General features: G+C 37.2%; 1 protein-coding gene and 1 pseudogene across 2 annotated transcripts; one reads left to right on the top strand and one right to left on the bottom strand.

Annotated features, from left to right (window-relative positions):
• Positions 1-162: 162 nt before the first annotated feature.
• LOC6635528 (protein enhancer of rudimentary-like) lies at positions 163-1,289 on the bottom strand (annotated as a pseudogene).
• Positions 1,290-1,728: 439 nt separating this feature from the next.
• On the top strand, positions 1,729-20,109 carry LOC6635529 (uncharacterized). 2 transcript variants are annotated; one of them, XM_002059064.4, is made up of 3 exons: positions 1,729-1,989; positions 2,073-2,356; positions 16,647-20,109. In XM_002059064.4, the coding sequence occupies exons 1-3, from the start codon at positions 1,960-1,962 to the stop codon at positions 16,654-16,656; spliced, it is 324 nt and encodes a 107-aa protein (XP_002059100.2). In that variant the 5' UTR covers positions 1,729-1,959; the 3' UTR covers positions 16,657-20,109. The 2 variants fall into 2 exon arrangements, with proteins under 2 accessions (XP_002059100.2, XP_032294769.1); XM_032438878.2 differs by lacking the exons at positions 1,729-1,989; positions 2,073-2,356 and adding an exon at positions 8,255-8,898.
• The last annotated feature ends 963 nt before the right edge of the window (positions 20,110-21,072 follow it).

Below are 21,072 nucleotides of genomic sequence, written 5' to 3'. Positions count from 1 at the left end.
GTTGTTTGTTGCAATTATTAATTATTAATTATTAATTAATTATTATTAGGCTTTTCTTATTCGTTTCGTTTTTTCTATTTTCTATGCAAAGAAATAAGTTTAAAACAACTTGATTTCATTTGCGGATTTGCTTTCTCTATTTCGATATTTTGTTGTTGCAGCTGCTGTTGTTGTTGTTGGTGTTGTTGTTGTTGTTGGTATTTGGTTTGGGCTGATTTTGATTTAGGCATTCGGACTGAACGCGGCCTGGCGCAGCAGCACATAGATCTTCTCCTTGATCCAGTCCTTGTTGTAGGGCGCATATGTGTTTGTGCTCTTCTGATAGACCAAACAGCTAATGTCAATTAGTGTATCGATAAAGTCAAAACAGCTGACTGATGTCATAGGTGATTGTCGGCTTGTTCGGGTTGCGCCGCTTCAGGTTGCTCCTCATAGATCTTGCAGACGCCCTCCATGCACTCGTTGACGCTCTCATAGTCGCAATATGTGCGCGTCTCTGGACGTGCGCCCGGCTGCACCAGCAAAATGGTATGCGACATCTCTCTCTCTCTCGCTCTTCCTCTCTCTCTCTCTCGCGCGCGCACACAATCGGCACACAAAACACAATCTGGCAACACAAAAATAAGCTTAGCATTCACCGTTGCATTTGTTGATTTTCAGTTACTTACCGAAAGAAACCAAAAAAAAAATAAATAAAACTAAACGAAAAGCCAACAATATAAATGTTGTTAAATCGTTTGTGCTTGTTCTTGTTGTCTCCGAGACTGTGCAAATGTTTCGGGGCACGCTGCTGCGACTGCACAAATTCTGGGGAAAAAAAAAGAGCAAATTCACAGAAATGAATATAAATTAAATAATGGCAATTGCAGCTGTATTGAAAATATTATTAATTTTCTTGACATTGCCTTCAAAGCAATTGCAGTCAATCTGTCAGAGGTTGCAGCATGTTTTTCTCTCCCTCTCTCGCTCTCACGCTTTATGCTGCCATTGTTTTTGCCGCCAGCACGCACGCACACGCACACACACACACACACACACACATGCACAGGCACTCGCGTATATACAAATGGACGCAGCAGTGTACGTTTGGGCAGAGCAGCGCGAAATATGTTGGGCTGCGCCTCTGCAAAAACAAATGCTAACACAATTAGCTGGTAACTTACCTGATTGTCGGTGTATATAATATTGCTTATAGTGTTTGTACTTTAAATGTTATAAAATCTTTACATTTCTCATGGCTTGCTTGGTTGCTGCTCTGCTGCTTCTATCTGCACAGTGCTGTCAAATGCTGCGCATCAGTGTTGGCGAATGCCGCTAGCCAGCTGTCTGGCAGCGCTGGCTACTGGCTGGTTAATTGGCGTTGCCACCTAGACATTAAACAGCCAGTTAGACAGCTGATTTAAACTGATCGCCAGCCAATGGACCAATTGGAGTGCGGCGCCAGTTGCTTAGCGTACGGGGGCTGCGCAGCAGGCGTCATTCAAGATTATAAATTATATTGCCGTTGTGTGTGAATTTGTGTCTGTTGTTTTTGTTGCTGGCTGTCGCAATGCTGCCGCATTGGGCAAGTGAAATGCAAAGTGAAGGCGCAGCCGCAGCCGCAGTCCAATGAGCTTTAAATGTGCCACAAACATTTTAATTAAGAAAATCACAAATCGTAAGCACAGTTAAACTGTGTTTTCTTCCGTGTGCCCAGACTTTGTATATTATTATTTTGTTTTTTTTTTTTTTGTGTCTTTCATTCTGTTTTGCCTATTTTCTTTGCCGCTGCGCGCTGCCGCGACGCGACGTACGCACGCGTGTTGAAAGTTTTGTTGTTTATTTTTTTTTTTTTAAATATATTTTTTGCTGTTGTGCTGTGTGTGTGTGTGTGTGTTTGTGTGTGTTTGTCATAGCCGAATGCTATGCGGCTGTTCTATTAGTTAATATTGTTATTTATTTTTTTTTTGATTGTGCTCAATGTTCTCTGCGGCCAATGGGAAAATCAAGGTGCTGCATCCTATTCAATTGGATTTACAATTCCAATTGGCTTACAACTAATTGGAATGCATTGTCTGTTGTTATTGTTGCAGTTGCCGCCACACGATACGGACGCAGCCGCCTCGTCCACGCTGCGCTGTCGGCTGAACATACCCTTCCGCGATCTGCACTTTAATGTGGCCGATCATCGGCTCATACCCGTGCACGATGTCGTCTTCCTGGACGACATCGAACGCAACGTTAAGCCGCTCATCTACAGGCCCGTGCTGGCCGACACTGTGATAGTGACGTCGACGCCGACGTCGACGCTTGTGACGTCGCCGCTGCAGCCAGCAGCAGCAGCAGCAGCAGCTGCGCAGCCGGCAGCCAACGGCAGGTGAGTGTAAATGTGTGCGTGTGCGTGTGTGTGTGTGTGTGCTTGGCCTTGAACTTGTTTATTTGCCTGACTTGTTGTGCCAGCATCTTCTTTACACTTTTATTAAGTGTGCCCCCCTCGCATCCACCATTCATTCATGCATTCATCCATTCACTCATTCATTATTTCCAATTTCCAATTTGCAATTTTCCAATTGATGTGACAGCTGCGCTAATTTTTAATTAAGCAGCTAAGTCGCTAAGTTGCCGTTAAAAAATGGATAAAAAGCTTTGCACCAGGCCAAATGCATCTCCTTTATGTCTATCGTAATTCAATTACAGTTAGTTATAATATTTAATTGATTTTAAGTGCTGCGCGAACAGCTAACAATTCCTGATACGGCTGTCCAATTGGAATGACATTATTATTATTATTGCCATAACAATATTTATTTATTTTTTAAATATTATTTGTATATCATTTTTATATTTATTTATGATTTTAAACCTTTCGATTAATATGATCGAATTCGATTAAAATCGAACCCTAGAAAACTCTTGTTGGATTCCCAAGCCATATTAAAGGACAGGCCTTAACACGTTAGACAGCTTTCTTATCAGACTGTTTGCATATCCAATTCGATGAATAGCATTCTATTAGCTATTTGGGTTCACAAGTCACGAAGTAACTGTGAAATCACGCTGATACTCTGGCCTTGTCAGCTCGCACTAATTAGTCATGTTTAACGAGCGTTTAAGTGTTGTCTTTTAGGCCCCTTGCTGATAAGAGCTTGGGCACAGCTGATAAGGCCATCCACGAGCCGTTATCGCTGTTATCAACAGCGATGCGATGCGATGCGATGCGATTGCGACGTCACAAAATATTCAATTATTTATAATTTATATGGGCAGCCCCATTGCTGTTGTTGTTATTCTCGCGTGACTCCGCACAGCTGGGGGCGAGTTAAGCACTTTTATAATATATTTATATGCATATAGATTCATTAAAATATATTATGGTTTGTTGTGTGTGTGCGTTGTGTGAAGCATTACTCAGAATTCGCAACGTGGGTTGCTTAACAAATTATTACGAGTGTTTTCTTATTTCTATTGTTTTATTCTATTCTTAATGTTTTCTTTTTTTTCTCTTGCTTGTTTTGTGGACTTGTTTGTAATTCGGTAAGAAGCAAAGTCGGCTATATGTGATCTTCAAAGTTGTCATATGCGAATTCAGTGTTGTAAAGAACTGCAAGCTGCCTTTAAGCGAATTTAGTGTTGCAAGATCCTTAAACATATTGGCATATTTAATTTAAACAGCACAATTACTTTATTTTGAGCTTATCTTAACTGGCCAGGGTATTTATTCTAGCTCTGTTTATTTTCGTCTTATTTATATTCGCTTAATAGCTGCCATTAGCAGTCAGCTTTAATTATTAACACTTTTATTTTGTATTATAAATATTTAAAAATTTATAACACTGATTACAAAGATTGCGTTAGGTTTTCGCCACAGTTCGAAGGTTGTTTCTGTTGACACCTTTTATTTGTTGTTGTATTTTTCTCACTTTTTTTGGGTTTATTTTTGTTGTTGTTGTGCCTATTCCCCTGTGCTTTTGCTTTTGACATCCGCCTTTGTGTTTATCTTCGTCTTGCGCGTAATTGCTTCACTCAGCTGGCTGCCACAGTGACTGACAAGAGTTTGCGACGATGGCCTTGGCATTGGTTTTGTCGGTTTGTGACGTCATCGCGTCATCGACTCGTATGCATAATTGATATACAAATCGGTGTTGGGTTGTTTGCGAGTTGCGAGTGCAACGGTCCTTAATTAACATGCGCTTAAATAGTCATTCGAGTCATTCGCTGACATCAATAATTGCCATTAATTTAATTGCAACGCGACAGTTTAGAGCAGTTTGTATAAAATATTAAATTGCAGTTGCAAGTTGCCAATTGCATTGGCCATGTCAAAATAACATTTATCTAATTAGCTTAAAACGTTTCAGAAATTGATTCATTGGCAAAACCAAATCAAGCACATTAATTAATTAATAATTCATTTTCCATACTCGTCCTCAAATACTTGAACTAATTAAATTCTGCACAAATGAGTTGATTCCGAAAAACTTGAGAATATGTTGGCGTGTTTACGGCAAAAACTATCGATAGTTCTTATAGTTCGATAGTTTCTGATCGATATTTGAATTCATTTTGATTTTCTGCTGAAAATTCGAATAAATTTCTGAAACCAATTAAAAAATTCCTAAAAGTCTGCAAATTTTTAATAGCAAATGTTGTAGAAGGCAAAAATTTAATAACTCTGTTAATATTTAGATGGAAAAAGCGTATAATTCTTTAAAATATTCGCTTTAAAACCAATTAAAGAATGAAAAAATCATCGCAAAAAAGTCTCCGAATATCGCATAGCATTTAACAGAAAATATTATAGTTTTAGGAGAATTTGATCAAACTTATCGAATGCAAGAAAATTTATTTAATATTTGTATCAAAAATACATGAGTTATTGTATAATATATGCATATGCCTATTTACATGTAATTGCAATCTTTGGTCTGCCATAATTTTTGGAAAAATAATAAAAAAAAGCACAGGAAGAAAACAAATAACAGTGAAAGATAATAGGGAACGACTGCTTAATACTCTGTTCTGTAGTTGACGTTGGGTGAAGATGTTAGTTGAAGTGACTTTATCGACTTAAGTCTGGGAAAGTCGAAAAAAAACTTAATAAATTAAAAAAGATATTGTATCTCAAGAAAAACCTTTCACATCATTCTCAATGCACAAAATACGGAATTGCGGTCTTTCCACGCTTGCTCCTATCTATCTCTCTAAATATCTATCAATCAATCTATCCTTCTATCTATAAATCCAACTGTGTATCCATCTATCTAGCTGTAAATCTATCGATATATCTATCTATCGATATATCTATCCATCTATCTATCGAATATCTATCCATCTATCTATCGATATATCTATGTAGCTATCTATATATCTATCTATCTATCTATCTATCTATCTATCTATCTATCTATCTATCTATCTATCTATCTATCTATCCATCTATCTATCTAGCTAACTATCTATTTATATATCTATCAATTGATCTATTAATCGACACATGCATCTATCAATAGCTGTATATTTACCGATGTATATATCTATCGATATATGTATCGATACATCTATATCTATCGATTTATATATATATATATCGATATCGATACATCTATGTATCTATCGATATATCTATATATCGATATCGATACATCTATGTATCTATCGATATATCTATATATCAATATCGATATATCTATCTATCGATATCGATATATCTATCCATATTATCTGTCTGTCCATATATCTTTCTGCCCATCAATCTATCTATCTATCTATCTATGCATCGATTTATCGATCTATCGATCTACCAGTCCATCTGACTTATAAGAAATAAAGAAAAAACCCGGAAAATATATACAAAGTTGCCAGCTATAGACAGACAGAAGGACAGACAGACAGCCAGAACGACAAATGCACAAGACCAATAATATACTCGTCTGCAATTTGTGACTAGGGTATGAAAACATTTTCAACTGGCTGCACACTCCGCGCCTTGGCATTGAAATGGCTCATTAAATGCGCGCGTTTTGCCTTTGTGTCTTGGCTCAGCTCATTTTCGATTTTATGGTTCTTTTGGCTTGCCGGCTACGCCGCGGAAACGTTGCCAAAGCGGCCGTCAAATGGCCAAACAGCCGAACAGTCGACCAGCCGATAATTTTTAATCATTTTTTTTTTCTTCTGCTGCTGCTGCTGTTTGCAAATAGCTAGCTAATAAGCCAGCTGCCCGTATGCGCTATGCCAGCTTCGAAAATCAATATATTTAGCAGACAAATGACCGACTAATAGTTACCCTTTATCTTGCTCAGCAGCGCGTACTTAACAGGCGAGACTGCATAGCCTGTAACTGCAGGAATTGGTTAAAATGTACAGTTTTTTTATTTGAAACTTTCTACAAGGGAGGAAGAAGAAACAGAACCGCTGAGAAAATGTGAAGCAGAGAAGGCAGCTAGAGTGCTTGTAACGGCAGCTTGGCCTTGGCTATAGGGTATCTCCTAGTCGAGCTCTTACTTGCTTTTTTTGTTTGCTCTTGGTTGCCATACTGTGTCAAAAATTAATACTTTACTCATTTTTCGGTCTATTATCAAATCAATATATAAAATAGGCAGGACTCAAAGGACAAAATGTGTGTATAACTCAACTTTTGCGTGAGCGGACAAAAAGTTGGCAAATAATATTTATCGCATTTGAAATGGAGGCTGGGAAAAAACAGAATAGGACATTTTTATTTATTTATATGATTATTATTTGTCCAAAAAGTCAGTTCTTGGCAAAGGACAAGCTTCGCAGACAGGACACGGTCTCGAGTCCTCACGACAATTTGTGGCTGTTGCAATGGCCCAAGTCCAGTTTAGCCATATAGAATATATTATAGTCCGATTATGATATGTGTTTGTTCATATGTAAAAGTCAATGATGTCTAATGATGTTTATCCTGAATGACTGACTGACACACTCACCCTTGAAAAGTCTATACAGACATAGGTCGAAATTTCCCACCTCCCCTCTCACTCGGTCAAATTTCATCTGGTTTGCTAGACGTTTGATTCTGTGTTCCTGGTCTAGATCAATTTAGCATCTGAGTCTGGCAACTTTTTTCTTCTTTTGAGGCTATGTTCGATTAGCTTCAAACTTGTATTCTAAGCTCTACATAAGAGCTTAATGAATACGTGGAAATCGATTGTATGAAAGTTTTGTGTTTGACTTCCGATTGGTTTCAAACTAATATTCGAAGATCTTTGAGAGAATTCATTTTATACTTACCACGGGCAAAGCCGGAGTATACCTGCTAGTATAATATATAAGCCCCAAGCTGTCGGCGACACATTTCGTGACCAAATTATGGCACCCCGTAGAAGGGTGTAAAAACAATTAAACTCAAAATAATAATAAAACAATTACATACTTTTGCATTCATTCAAATTAAAACTGAAAGCACAAAGCCCAGAGAGCGTGGTGGGAGGTGTGAGGCAGTTGAAGGGTGCTGAGCACGTGTATCTTTCTATGCGGAAACAACAAACTTGCAGAAAGAACTAAGCTGGTCGCTTGAAGCGTGCTTTTTGTATCTGAAAGATACTTTTGCAGTTTTTTCATTTTGCGATTTTTATTGTATGGAAGATACTTTTGTAGATTTCTCATTTTTGTATCTCAAAGATACTTTCACAGTTTTTTTGATTTTTGTATTGGAAAGATACTTTTGTATCTGAAAGATGTTTGCATTTCTTAAAGTGTTTCTGAAAGATACTTTTAAATTTTGGATTTTTTGTACCCGATATGTAGTTTTCAATTAATTGGATTTTTATATCTGAAATATAATCTTGTTGTTTTTTGATTTTTTATATCGAAAAGATACTTAAGCAGCTGTCTGATTTTTGTATCTGATAGATACGTTTGCATTTCTTAATATGAATTTTTTGTATCTGAAAGATACTTTATTTTCTTTTGTTGGTTTTTGAAAGATACTTTTAATTTATTTTGGTTTTTGTATCTGATAGATACTTTTGGAGCTGTCTGATTTTTGTATCTGAAAGATACTTTCACATTTAAAGCGCATTGGCTTAACGCATGGGCTTCACAGGCAGGCAGGTGCACAGATTGCTGGCCGCCACACAATGTCGCCCCCAAAAATCGCTGACCCCATTTAAAAAAAAACAAACAACAAGTGAAAGAACAAAAAAAGTGCTTGCTTTATATCTTAGTGCTTGCTGCTAATTGAATTAGCAGCGAAAAATCACCTGGCGGCCTTTTCGAAGCCCCACAACAAGTCAATTGGCTGCTTTGGCCGCTTGCTGCCAACTGGGGACGCACTCGCTGCGGCAATTGCAGTTTTGAATGCGTTCGGTGCAAGTCTCCAGCTGTGGCAGTGTCTGTGCCTGTATTCGAGTATCGTATTGGTATTGAATTGGTCCATTATTGATTGTCTCGCTCCGGACCCAAACGTGTCAACAACAACTTCTTGTGCCTTTTTTTTTTCTTGTTAACGATCAAGTGTTGTGTGTGTGTGTGCGTGTGTGTGCCTGCGTGCTCAAACGCAAGTTAAAGCTAGCCAAAGATAGTAACCATGCCGGAGCGCAGCATTAGCCAACGTGATCTGGACGAGATTGAGATCGATAGCGATGAGGAGGATGAGGAGCTCGAACAGGGTATCGGCCTGCCGGTACAATCGATACGCAGACGTGCTGCTGTCTCACCGGATGATAATGCCAGACGCCGCATGGGCGCAACTGGCCATGGTGGGCGTGGCAGCAGCAGCAACATCAGCCATACGAACGGACCACAAAGCCGCGAACGTAGCCGCGAGCGCTTCAGCAGCAGCAATGCCGCCCAGGAGTCCGAATTCTATGACGATGATGATGTCGATGATGATGGGCGACGGGTTGGCGACAACGCTGGCAGCGACGATGAGGATGACATTGAAATGGTGGACTAGTAAGTTCTGGCCTGACGCATGTTTGGATACATTTTTAATTTAATTAGCCGCGGCGCGTATGTGTGCGTGTGTGTGTGTATGGCAATTCTATGGCCATTTTTTTGCTCATTTTTTTTTTTCGTCGCAACTTTTATGATTTGCACTATTTATGTTGTTTTTGGTGTTTGTGCTGCTTCTTCTCGTGTTGCTCCAATTTGCTTATTCGCTAGTTTTGCAGCAAAGCCAAAGCCATGCCCACGCCCACCCTCCCCCCTCCACCATCTTCCCCATTTGCTATTGCACGTTCTTTCCCTCTGGCCTTCTGTGCGGCATTTTCATGGCTTTTTTGTGTCTGCACCGCGCGCGCATTTCAATTAAAAAAATTTTCTTAAATGGATTTTCTTAATTCCAGAAGCGCGAAGGTTTTATTTATTTTTTTTTCCTCATTTTTTTTATTTGTATATAGTATATATATGTAATTTTTTTTTTTTTTTTTTTGTATGTTTCTTTATCGCAAGTGCGCTTAGTTTAAGGTTTTAAATTTCAAACGCTGGAGATTAGTGGGACTTGTTAGTTCTTTGAGGTCGCTACTGCTGATTTTTGTGGCTTATGCCAACTATTCGCAATCTAAATGTTCATTTCATTCAATTCACTTAAGATTCATTTAATCACTCGCTCTAAGGCCACCTAGGTTTATGAGCATTGCTCAAGGCCTCTGAGAACTAAACTAGAACAGGTTGGAGGGCATGAACTATATTTGTTTATCAATTTTGTGACAGTTTCAAAATGCAAAATGAAAATAAAATGAAGAATAGCGATTGCGAACAAGTCTGTACCCGGCGCCTTCTCGTCCTTCTATGGCAAATGCTTTCTTCAGTAACTTCATCAATTTAACGGCTTGAATAACTTATATTCAACTGCAAGTCGGGAAAAAAGTCTAAAAATCAGACTTTTTTATGTTAGTTTTAAGGTGAACGCAGCTCGGAATAATCTGTGTAAATTTTATATGATACAGCTTCTACTATCTTAGATACTTATATGCATAGCATATATGGCGATTATGAAATACCCTACCTTTATTTTCAATGGCCTCTTTATTCAGCATCTAACCACATGCTCTGTTAGCCCTTTAGTCCACATATACGTATGCAAACAATTTTGCTTCAATTTTCTATTTTATCTCAGTTTACGTTTTCTTTCTCCATGCCTCTCCATGCTCCTCCATGGTTACTTATTTAACAGTTACACTTTAATGTTTGTTGGTCTGCATGTGGTTCTGTGGCCAACGCATTCAGAGTTCCGCTTTTGAGTTACATGTTGAGTCCAGGCGAAGCTAAGCGCTCGCTAGCCACACGCATCCCAAGCCCTATCCACCCAGCCCACAAGACCAGTTCGCCTCGAGCTCATGGAAATGCGGCCAACTTCAACCATTTCGTAGCCAAATTGAAATGTTTCAAGTTTTGCGGTCGCGTTGCGCCAAAAAGTTAACCGAATGACATGAGATCTACATAGATGTTTATTTATGTAGATGGTAATGTTTCCCACGACATGTATATTTATAAGGCGCTGCCCCAGACTAAAAATCGGCTACGTTCCTCCGATTGGGCAGTGAGACAGAGACAAAAACAAACGGCCAGAGAGAGAGAGAGAGACAGAGAGAGAGAGAGAGAGAGAGAGAGAGAAAGAGAGAGAGAGAGAAAGAGAGTTGCGAGATGAGCACCAAAAGGCATGAGACGTTTATTTATTATTCCTTGGAAAATCTCAAGGCTAGCCAAAAAAAAAAAAAAAAAAATGGCAGCTGGAAAATGGCGAACGCTAAAAAGCAAAAAGCTAAAAAGCCAGCGACTAATTTGTCACTTTCGCTGGCACCTAGCGAAAATGTTTGCCTACTTTAAGGCGCGACCAGAGATGCGCTCGTGATTGCCATTGGAAATGTGCTTCGATAACTTCGATAACAGATTTATCAAAATGGAAATTTAACTTTAAAATGAGATAAAATCTTTAACTGAAACACAATTGTCAGACTAGAGGAATGTATCCAATGAATTTTATTTTAAATCGAAAGACAAAGTAAAAAATTTAAAACCTCTTTTAATTAAAATCTTGCAAATTTGTTTAAGGAATCGTTTGAAAAACAATATAATATTTATATATTTTATCTTATGATACAATATAAAATATTTGGGATATAATACATAAAGTATAATATGTAATACATATAATTATAATTATTAATTAATATTATATTTGTTTTTATATAATTTGGAGAATATTTTATATAATATTCCAAAAATGTTAATTAATATTTGAATTCAATTTATTATTATTTGCTTAAAATAATTTGAAAAATAGTTTTTGTGAAATTTCAGGTTATTCATAATTTTTATTTTTGTTTTATTTATTATCTTAGTTTTCTTTATATAATATGCACTGTTTGCCTTAAGTAATATTCCATGTAGTTCATTATTTAATATTAATTTCCATTTAATTTTATTCCTTTTCAGTTCTTTTTATTTACTTTTTTTTTTGGTATACTCTTGCATTTTGTTTTATTTGTTGCCCCTCTTTCTTTACGACACATCTCTTCGGGTGTAAAACGGGACGCGAAATACATTTCAGCATGTTAGCAGAGTCACCAGTTGCCAGAGTCACCCGTCACCAGTTACAAGTCACCAGTTACCCGTCACCATTTAGCAGGCGGCAATGGTACAAAAGGTGGATTTTACGGCCTACCTCACATTTTGGGGTTCACTTTTTGTCATGCTGTGGGCGCTTAATTAAAATTAATGAAGTACGTTGGCTTTTTATCCTTTTGCCAGGCCGAAAGCTACAGTCTCACCAGTGTACCAGCTACCACCCACTACCCAGCCCCGACCCCGGTCCATCCGTTACACATTCTCCATTTACCCTAGCCAAGTATTTACCATTCTCCAGATGATGCCGTTGTAAATATTTGCGACTGACTTTATTTTAAGTCTGTTAATTGAGCGGCAGCTGTCGCGTTGGACTCTGTGTGTATATTCTGTGTGTGTGTGTGTGTGTGTATGTGTGTGTGAGTGCTGTGTGTGTTATCCAGATGACACACAGTGCGTCTGTCATCTGGATAATATAGTGCTTTTTGCAGTTAAGATGGACTCGCTTAATAAGGATTAAGCGAAAGAAAAAACTGAGTACTAGACACAATGATTGACGAACTGATTGACTGACTGACAGACAGACTGATTGACGAACTGATTGATATCTTAGGCAACTGACCTACTGACTGACTGATTGATAGATGAATTACCTGAATAAATAATTTGATTGATTGAGTGCACTTGATTGATTGACTGATTGATTGACTAATTGATTGACTAATGATTGACTTACTGATTGACTGACTTACAAACTGTTTGAAAAAAAGATTGACCTACTAACGAATTGATTATTAAATTGATTGACCGACTTGATGATTGATAGAACCAGAGATTGACAGCCGTTTAATCTTTGAGCGTGTTTGATAGAACTAGCAGTTACTTTTTTCAATACATCTCTCTTAACCTATTTTGGCTTCATTTCACTTTGAGCAATTTATCATAATATAAAAGAAATTTAATTTCTTGCGGCATTTTTATTGCGCTTTACTGTTTTCACCATCAAAATGGGCTGTACCCAGCTACAAATGAAAGCAAGCAAAAATCTGTCTGCTCTCGTTTCACACCACGAATAAACTGAACCTTGAAATTGACCCGAAAAAACGCATTCCATATGCATACACGTGCGGCTCCATGTGTGTGTGTGTGTCTCTTATCTTACTGTCGCAGTGATAACATATGAAATATGCATAACATTGTAGCTACACAAAATTTATGCATATTGGGCCAAGTTAAGTGGCCCGAGTGCGGGTAAACGAAATAAAGTTAAAAATACTTAAATTGATAAAAGTGCGAGAAAGAAATAGGATTAGCTATCCGACTGGATATGTTATGTTAATGGAGTAGTTAGATATGAATGAAAATAATAATAGATTGATGATATCGGTATGTCTATAAGTATATATATATATATATATTAGAAGCTGGACTGATTGGAGGGAGATCAGCGTAAAGCCCAAGCTGCACGGCCAAGAAGGAGCTCGCTTAGGCGAGTATGGAACAACTAAACCCTAAACTGTGGAAAATTGGTGGGAAACCTTCGTCGGCTTCAAATTTCTTCTCAAAGAGCTTCATAAAAATTCATTCGAGATGCTTTTCCCAAACTACACGCTGCGTGAATGGAAAATGCGAGCTAAAGTGCAATTGAATTTGCGGCTCTATGCTCACTTTCAAAGCTCCATAAAGCTTAAGATTAAACAAGGATTTTAAAAAGTTTAGTCTAAAATTGAAAGAAGAAACAACTTGAGCCTGACAAAGCCGGGCAATATCTGCTGCTGGTATATATTTTGTAAAGTGTCCAATGCTAATTGCAGGCTTCTATTCAATCTGCTTAGCCCATTGTCAAAGATGAAAAGCCCGTGAAATATTATGATTAATTGAATCAAATTAATTGCAGGCAAAACTTGAAGCTCAACAAAGGCAAACTTTCAAAATAGAATATAAAACAGATATTTGTCATAATAATGTCCATAGAACAACTCGCTTTGACTAAATTGTACCGAAAATGTGAACTTTACTTGGCATTCAAATGCTTTTACTATGCCCCAGCTGCTGCACAATAACAAAAGTGGAATGTTGAAGGTAGTATGCAGCAATCGTGCTTAAAAACTCTATCCTTGGCCAGATACTTGCGTCACAAAACATATAAAGCAAAAGGGTTACTGCCGCATTTAGTTGCAGCCAGCCGAAATGTATGCAACGTGGGGCACCTTTAAATATGCAAAATCCAGCCCGTTGCCCAAACCAAAAACTTTGATATAAATGCCAGCAACAGAAACAAAAGTAAGAAATAACATTTTGCAATATTGCTGCATCAACTGCAACAACAACAGCAACAACAGCAGCAACAGAAACAAAACTGTAGCTTGCTACAAAAATTTGAAGTAAATATGCGCTTAGAAATTGTTGCCAAACAAAGCCAAGAGCGTCAAATACTTTGCTGCATCTTTTCTTTGACTTTACCAAGTGTGCTGAGCTATGTGTGTTAGTGTGTGTGTGTGTGTGTGTGTGGCTGCTGTGCGTGTGTGCTTACTGGCCTTTGCAAATGCCTCACACATTTCTGGCGACTGGAAAAATATTCGATGCCCGCAGCGAGCACGCTTTCGCCTTCAGCTCTCTGAAGCTACAATTTTGTTTTTCTTCATTTTCTTTTGCTTGCCTTACCTTATAAAGTTGTGCGCTAATGCATTTTATAACAAGACCGGGCAAACCGGGCTTCAATTGAACCGAAACGGAACAGGATCTATAGAAACAAGTAAGAAGTTCTAGTCGGGAGCTCCCGACTAGGGAATACCCTGAACCCTCTTCTTCCAACATCAAATGCATATATATATATTCTATTTTAGAAGCTATATGTATTATTTACCAAAATTGCCCAAAAACAGAATATCGATATCGATTTTTATCGATTGCTTGGAAACGGAGTAAGTCATCGATTATCGGAAACAGGAGCACCTACATCTTTTTATCAAGTCTCTAGCTCTTATAGGTTCTGAGATCCTTGCGTTCATACATACGGACAGAAGGACAGACGGACATGGCTGGATCTAGATCGAGTCGGCTATTGGTGCTGATCAAGAATATATATACTTCTTCCTTCTGCCTGTTACATACATTTGGATTTTGCACAAATACAATAACCCGTATACCCATTTTAAATGGGTTAGCTTATCATATAAGAGCTGGGTTCAAATGAAACTGTTTTTCGAATATTTCTAAATATTTAAAACTTTTTTTTTTTACATTGCTTCGACAATATTTTCTCTGTATTAGATAAGCATTAGTTAAACAATATCCAAATAAAAATAATCGGAAATCTTTAGTCGAGGCTTTGCTTTTTACTCTGAACTCTCAACGGAGCCAATCATAAATTTAGTTTGCCCCGTAGACATTTTATATGGCATAATATCTAAGAATACAATGACTGATGTATTCCATGGCATGCTTAATGAATACCCTATTTGTGCAAATGTATGTAATAAAGCATATGTATTCCTGATCAGCATCAATCGCAAAGTTGTTCTTGTTATGTCCGTCCATATATCGGACATTAAAGTTTATGGAATTTTATAAACCGATCAAGTATTTTTCATTTGTGTTGGTCGAAGCTGGTACAGGGCATCCTCTAGCCGGGCACTACCGACCTGAGCTCGCTTTTGCTTTGAACTTTAGGCTAATATGTGCATGAATTATATATTTATATATATATATATATATAAACACACACACACACATCGCCAAAGACCAATATAAATGTGTGCTGGAGTATTTTCTCGTCAAGCTTTGCAGCAGAGCGTATTTTTGACATTTAGTTTTTTTTACAGATTTTGACAAGCAGCTAGATGGGTTTTCTATGCAACCCCCACACAGACAGAAATTCACAGCAAATGAAACTTTAAGTGAAATTGGCGTGTAACTAACTTTGGCACGTTGACAACTTAATGCCCAATTCTAAAATTATCCTTTGACAGGCAACAATATTTCAAGTGCACATATATTTGCAGTGTGGCGACATCTAGCGGTGGTACATTTGCATATTTAGATGCATAATGGACTATAACATTTACTTTTTTAGATAATTTGCTAAAAGCAAATTCATATTAATATATTCTCTTAATGCATTTCAATTAATTTGCCCTGTCACTCAGCGCGTTTGCAGAAACGCCTCGATAAATATCGATTTAAAACAAAAGTTAATTTCAGCTAAGTTCATTTGATAAGTTGGGATGTTTCCTTTTTATACCCTGAACCCATTAAAAATGGGTATAAGGGTATATTGTATTTGTGCAAAATCCAAATTTATGTAACAGGCAGAAGGAAGAAGTATATATATTCTTGATCAGCACCAATAGCCGAGTCGATCTAGCCATGTCCGTCTGTCCGTCCGTCCGTCCGTCTGTCCGTATGTATGAACGCAAGGTTCTCAGAACCTATAAGAGCTAGAGACTTGAAAATTATATGGAGCTGCTGCTAGTGCCTGCGCAGATCGAGTTTGTCTCCGATAATCGATAACTTACGCCGTTTCCAAGCAATCGATAAAAATCGATATCAATATTCTGTTTTTTGGGCAATTTTTGTAAATAATTAGAGCTAGAATCACCGAACTTGACATATAGCTTCCAAAATAGAATATATATATGCACTTAATATTGGAAGAAGAGGGTTCAGGGTATCCCCTAGTCGGAAGCTCCCGACTAGAACCTCTTACTTGTTTATAGTATACAATAGCTTGAAAGTAGCTTAGTTTAGATATTTACAGTAAGTGGGTGGTTCGGGTTCATTTTGAAGTACATTCAAAGAGATTGTTTTGTTGAGAATTTGAATGAACGATAATGTAGGTATATCCCTAATGTGCCGAAGATTTGATACCCTTGTAGACCCTTGCCTGTTGGCGATGTGTGAGAAGAATAAAGCTCGTAAATGCTGAGTTTGATGAAAATTTATTTGGGAAATGATATACTTAGTTATTCGATCTGACCAGTTCCGACATATGTACAGGCTGCAACAGAAAAACGGTTCTGTTTCTTTAAAGCCTTTCCTTCAAACTATGTTTCCGATTGTTTTTAGTGACATACATTAATATATATACGTGTTTTTTAATTTATCTAATATTTCTTCATCTTGTTTCATTTCAGCGACACGTGAGTAGCTCGAAAATATTACGCCAAATATGTCATTCAATTAGAATTTGAATACTTAATACCAGGTATTTGCACTTTAAGTTAATTAAAATGCCAACCAGCGAATTTGTGGTCTGCTTAATAAATACGATACGTCCGCGTGGCCGGCCCGCAAATAATTGAATTTACTAAAAGCACATGGCAAATAACCGACAACGATTTAAAAACGAATTTTATAATTACCATTATAATTAATTAAGCACTGCGCAAACAGCCTTAATGAAAAATTCAAGCGTTTTATCCAAATAAAAGCTTACCTTTGCGGGCTCCAAATGCTCTCATTTTGGCTGCAAAAGTAAAGTGATTGATTCTTGATGACAAGAAAAGTTTTCACTTAACATGTCTTGGTTCTGATTTAATCTGTGATAGTTTCTTTATATGCTATATCTAATATATTTAAATTTTATGAGCATCGATAAGTATCGATAATAATTCGATTAAAGACGAGTCTTATCAACCTGATTTATTATATCTTGTGCCGAAATATATTTTTCAAGCGTAACAAGACATTTTCTTTAAATGCGCATCGATAAGTATCGATAATAATAAACTGGGCTTAATATCTTTCATATCTAACACATTTTTCATAGAAAAGAAAAAAGAAGATTCGTTTTTAATGAGCATCGATAATAATTTGATCAAAGAGGAGTTCAATCAACTATATTTATTATATCTCTAACATAGTTTTCATGCAAAAGCAGACAATTTGTATTTTATGAGCATCGATAAGTATCGATAATAATCAGCTTGCTTATTATCTCTCATATCTAACATATTTGCATACGAAAATTAACAGAAAATTTATTTTTAATGATAAGAATCGATCATAATGTGATCAAAGGGGAGTTCAATCAACTATATTTATAATATCTCTAACATATTTTTCATGCGAAAGCAGACAATTTGTATTTTATGAGCATCGATAATAGTCCGATCAAAGTTGAATATTTATATATAGGTATATATATACATATTATATTTATAAAAATCTGGAAATTAGAGATCATAATAAAAATATCGCTAAAACGATAAATCGCTTTATCCGTTCACAAAACTATGATTAATTGGAAATGTAGGTCGAGAAAATTGTATATTAAATAAGTTTCGTAGGAAAAGTAAAATATTTGCCTGCAGTAAGGGTATAAAATATATGTTATATAAAACAGCTGTAAATTTTATATATGCACATATGTGTTCATATTTATACATTTATATATATTTTTATTTATGCATTAAAAAATTAACATTACTAATTCATATATTTATATAATTATATTTCTGCATAAGCAATCTGTGTATAGATTTGTGCACATATGCATGCGTGTGGAATCACGCTCGCACACAACGTGCAGCCCACCTTTTCCTTTTCACGTGGCACGGGTGTTGTGTCAACCATTGTAATCATATTTCCCTCTTCACAATACAACAACAACAACAACAACAACAACATCGACAACAACATCGACAACGTGCATAATGTGAAAGCGAAAAAGGCAACTGGGATTGTGGGCAGAAAGATGTTTTGATTATGGGCTCCAAGTGGGTTTTGGTCATGAGAGATTAGGGGGTAGGTGTGGATGGGGGCTTATGTATGTGCGCCTTATAAAAATCTATAGAAATTCAGCGGCAAATCGTTTGAATTTCTTTTTTTCCTTTTTTACGCTGCATGTGCCACATATAAATGGGTAACATGTGTATGTGACCGTGTTTGCAATTTATGCGGGTTGATTCTGGCATCAGAAATATTAAATATGCATATAATAAATATCTTATTTTGGGCAACAATTGAACTTTTTGCTAATATAAATGTTGTTCTGAATTTTTTCACTAAAATTTTTTTTTGTCTTTCTAAGTAGCATGAATATGGCAAGAGTTAAGGTATTCAAAGATTTCTAAACATTTTCCGGCTAAACAAAAGAGAAACTTTACCAAAGTAAAATGGGCAAATTGATCATTTGAATGAATCTATTTAATATCCATAGTTCTATCTGGCTATTATTATAACAAAAATTATATTTCTTATAGTGTATATAAAGCTCGCATTGCCTTGCCTTCAATTTTTCTAGCCTTGGGTTACGCATACGCCGCGTTGTATTTGCGTCAGTTCTGTATTCTGGTTATTTCATTTTTTTTTTCTTTGTTTCGCCTGGCAATGCACAGGCGGAGCGCGTGTCCCGAAGACGCCTTAAAGCCAGTAAAATGTGTTAGAGCCAATGCCAATAAATTCTTTAGACCAAAAAACGTGAGCCATTTACGTGGGGGAAATTGATATTATTGCATAAACACGGTTTGTCATTTCTGCGACCGCACAACACGTTGCGAAACATTGCTAAATGCGTCAGGAATCTTTTTTCCAGGAGAAGTTGTTATATGAGCTGCTTGCATGATACCTTCGACACATAGAGCGCAGTAATATACGTGCTTATATAAATTCGAACGCAAAAGTCTAAATATTCTCACAGTTGGGAAATGCGTATTGAGGCATTGAATTCAAAGCAAAGTAAAGCACAATTGCCTTCTCCTACCGATCTATATATCTATATATACTATTCTAGAAGCTATATGTCAAGTTTGGTGACTCTAGCTCTTAGTACCCAAGAGACTTGCTCAAAAAACAGGATTTCGATATCGATTTGTATCGATTGCCTGGTTACGGGGCAAGCTATCGATTATCGGACAAGAAAACTTGTACTGCGGCGCGCTAAAAGGACCTACGTTCTAGGTTTCACGGCATTATCTCTTATAAGTTCTGAGGTTCGATGTGCTCATACATACGACTCGACTATTGATGCTGATCAAGAATATGTATAAAGTCGGAGATGCTTCCTTCTGCCTGTTGCATACGCACAAGCATATGATATCCTTTTAACCCATTTCCAGTGGGTTCAGGCTTTAAGCGAAAGGTGGCTCGTGCAATGCCGGACAATGGCCGCCAGTATGCACACATAGATTAGTATATGAGGCACTCTGGGCATATGCAGATTTTATGCTAAAAATCAAAAAGAGCTTGCAGCCGTGCGAGGGAATTTGAAATGTTGCCGTTCGCCGGCTCGTTGCACGCACTTGCTATTGACCTTGTCAGCGAGTTGTTTATCATTGTTGGGACCCATTGGATTTAAATTGCATCCCACCAACAATAACCAGTTAACCGGCGAAAGGCAATCAAAATATGTTGGCTGCCGGGCACTTGTTGTGGTTGTGGTTGTTGTTTTTTTTTTTTTTTCTGTTTTCTGTTTTTGTCGCACGTGCCGACAACACTTCGCTGTTTTCCAGTTCATTTGATTAGTTCCGCATTTTTGTTTTGCATACTCTGAATCCATTGGAAATTGTTTACCGTGATCTTTGCTTATTTTCGCTACCTCAATACATATCAAATCTTGCGACATTGTTTTTTGCGCATAACTCGACAATCATAAGCGCTGCAGTATAGTATCTGTATATAATATGATAATAATGTGATTATACTATGATTAGATATTTCGAATAGTTGTCCCAGCCTTGCTAAAATGGCCAAAACTCAGTTCTTAAGAGCCTTGCGTTTTGATACATGCTCACATTTATATGCCATATTTAAGCCCTGATTCAAGCATGTGAGAACATAATGGAAAGAATATTTTTCCATAAAAGAATCCCATTTTCGACTGATTGTTCGTATGGCAGCTATGTGATATAGTGCTCCGATGTTGTTCAGAGCATGGTAAAACTTATGAACGCCGATTTTGGTTAAGTTAACGTGGTAAACCAAACAGTTTCCAAACAAGATCCTGTGTATCGACTAATTGTTCCCATGGCAGCCATATGATATATTTGTCCGATTCAGACGAACCCATGCAAAGTTACAAGACGACAGAGACAGACGGAAAAGACTATATCAACTCGGCCATTGAGTCTGATCTTTATGGGATCGGAGCTGTTTCCTTCTGTGCGTTACATATTTCATGACAAACGTATGATACCCTCTTAAAGGGCTTGCAACGTTAGCTAGGGTATCACCTAGTCGAGCGAACGCCGCGTTAGCGCTCTTACTTGTTTTTGTCTTGTTCTGTTTGTTTCTTGCTGCAGGTATACGCAAGACTGTCGACATTTGAGGTGCTTCTAATGCAAAAGTTAAAGGCCACGATGCATTTGTGCATTGCCTGCTCAAAAGCATATGCAAGAATGTTAATTGAAGCTTACGTGGGGCATTAAAAAAATAATGTCTGTTCGGCCATTGATAAGTGACACTCATAGTTCCTTTGTCTGTTCAGCTGAGCAGCTAACTTAAATTTAATTATAAACTGAACATCGGAAAATGTACTAAGAGCCACGCAGTTAATTGGTCGCAATCATACTCAATGCCAATTTTGATAAGCTGCTTAAGATAACAAATATACGACGAAGG

The sequence above is a fragment of the Drosophila virilis genome, unplaced genomic scaffold, assembly GCF_030788295.1.
Source record: "Drosophila virilis strain 15010-1051.87 unplaced genomic scaffold, Dvir_AGI_RSII-ME tig00000343, whole genome shotgun sequence".
NCBI classification, from domain to species: Eukaryota; Metazoa; Arthropoda; class Insecta; order Diptera; family Drosophilidae; genus Drosophila; species Drosophila virilis.
Note: the sequence above shows the minus strand (reverse complement) of the source record. Positions and strands in the feature narration are given on the sequence as shown.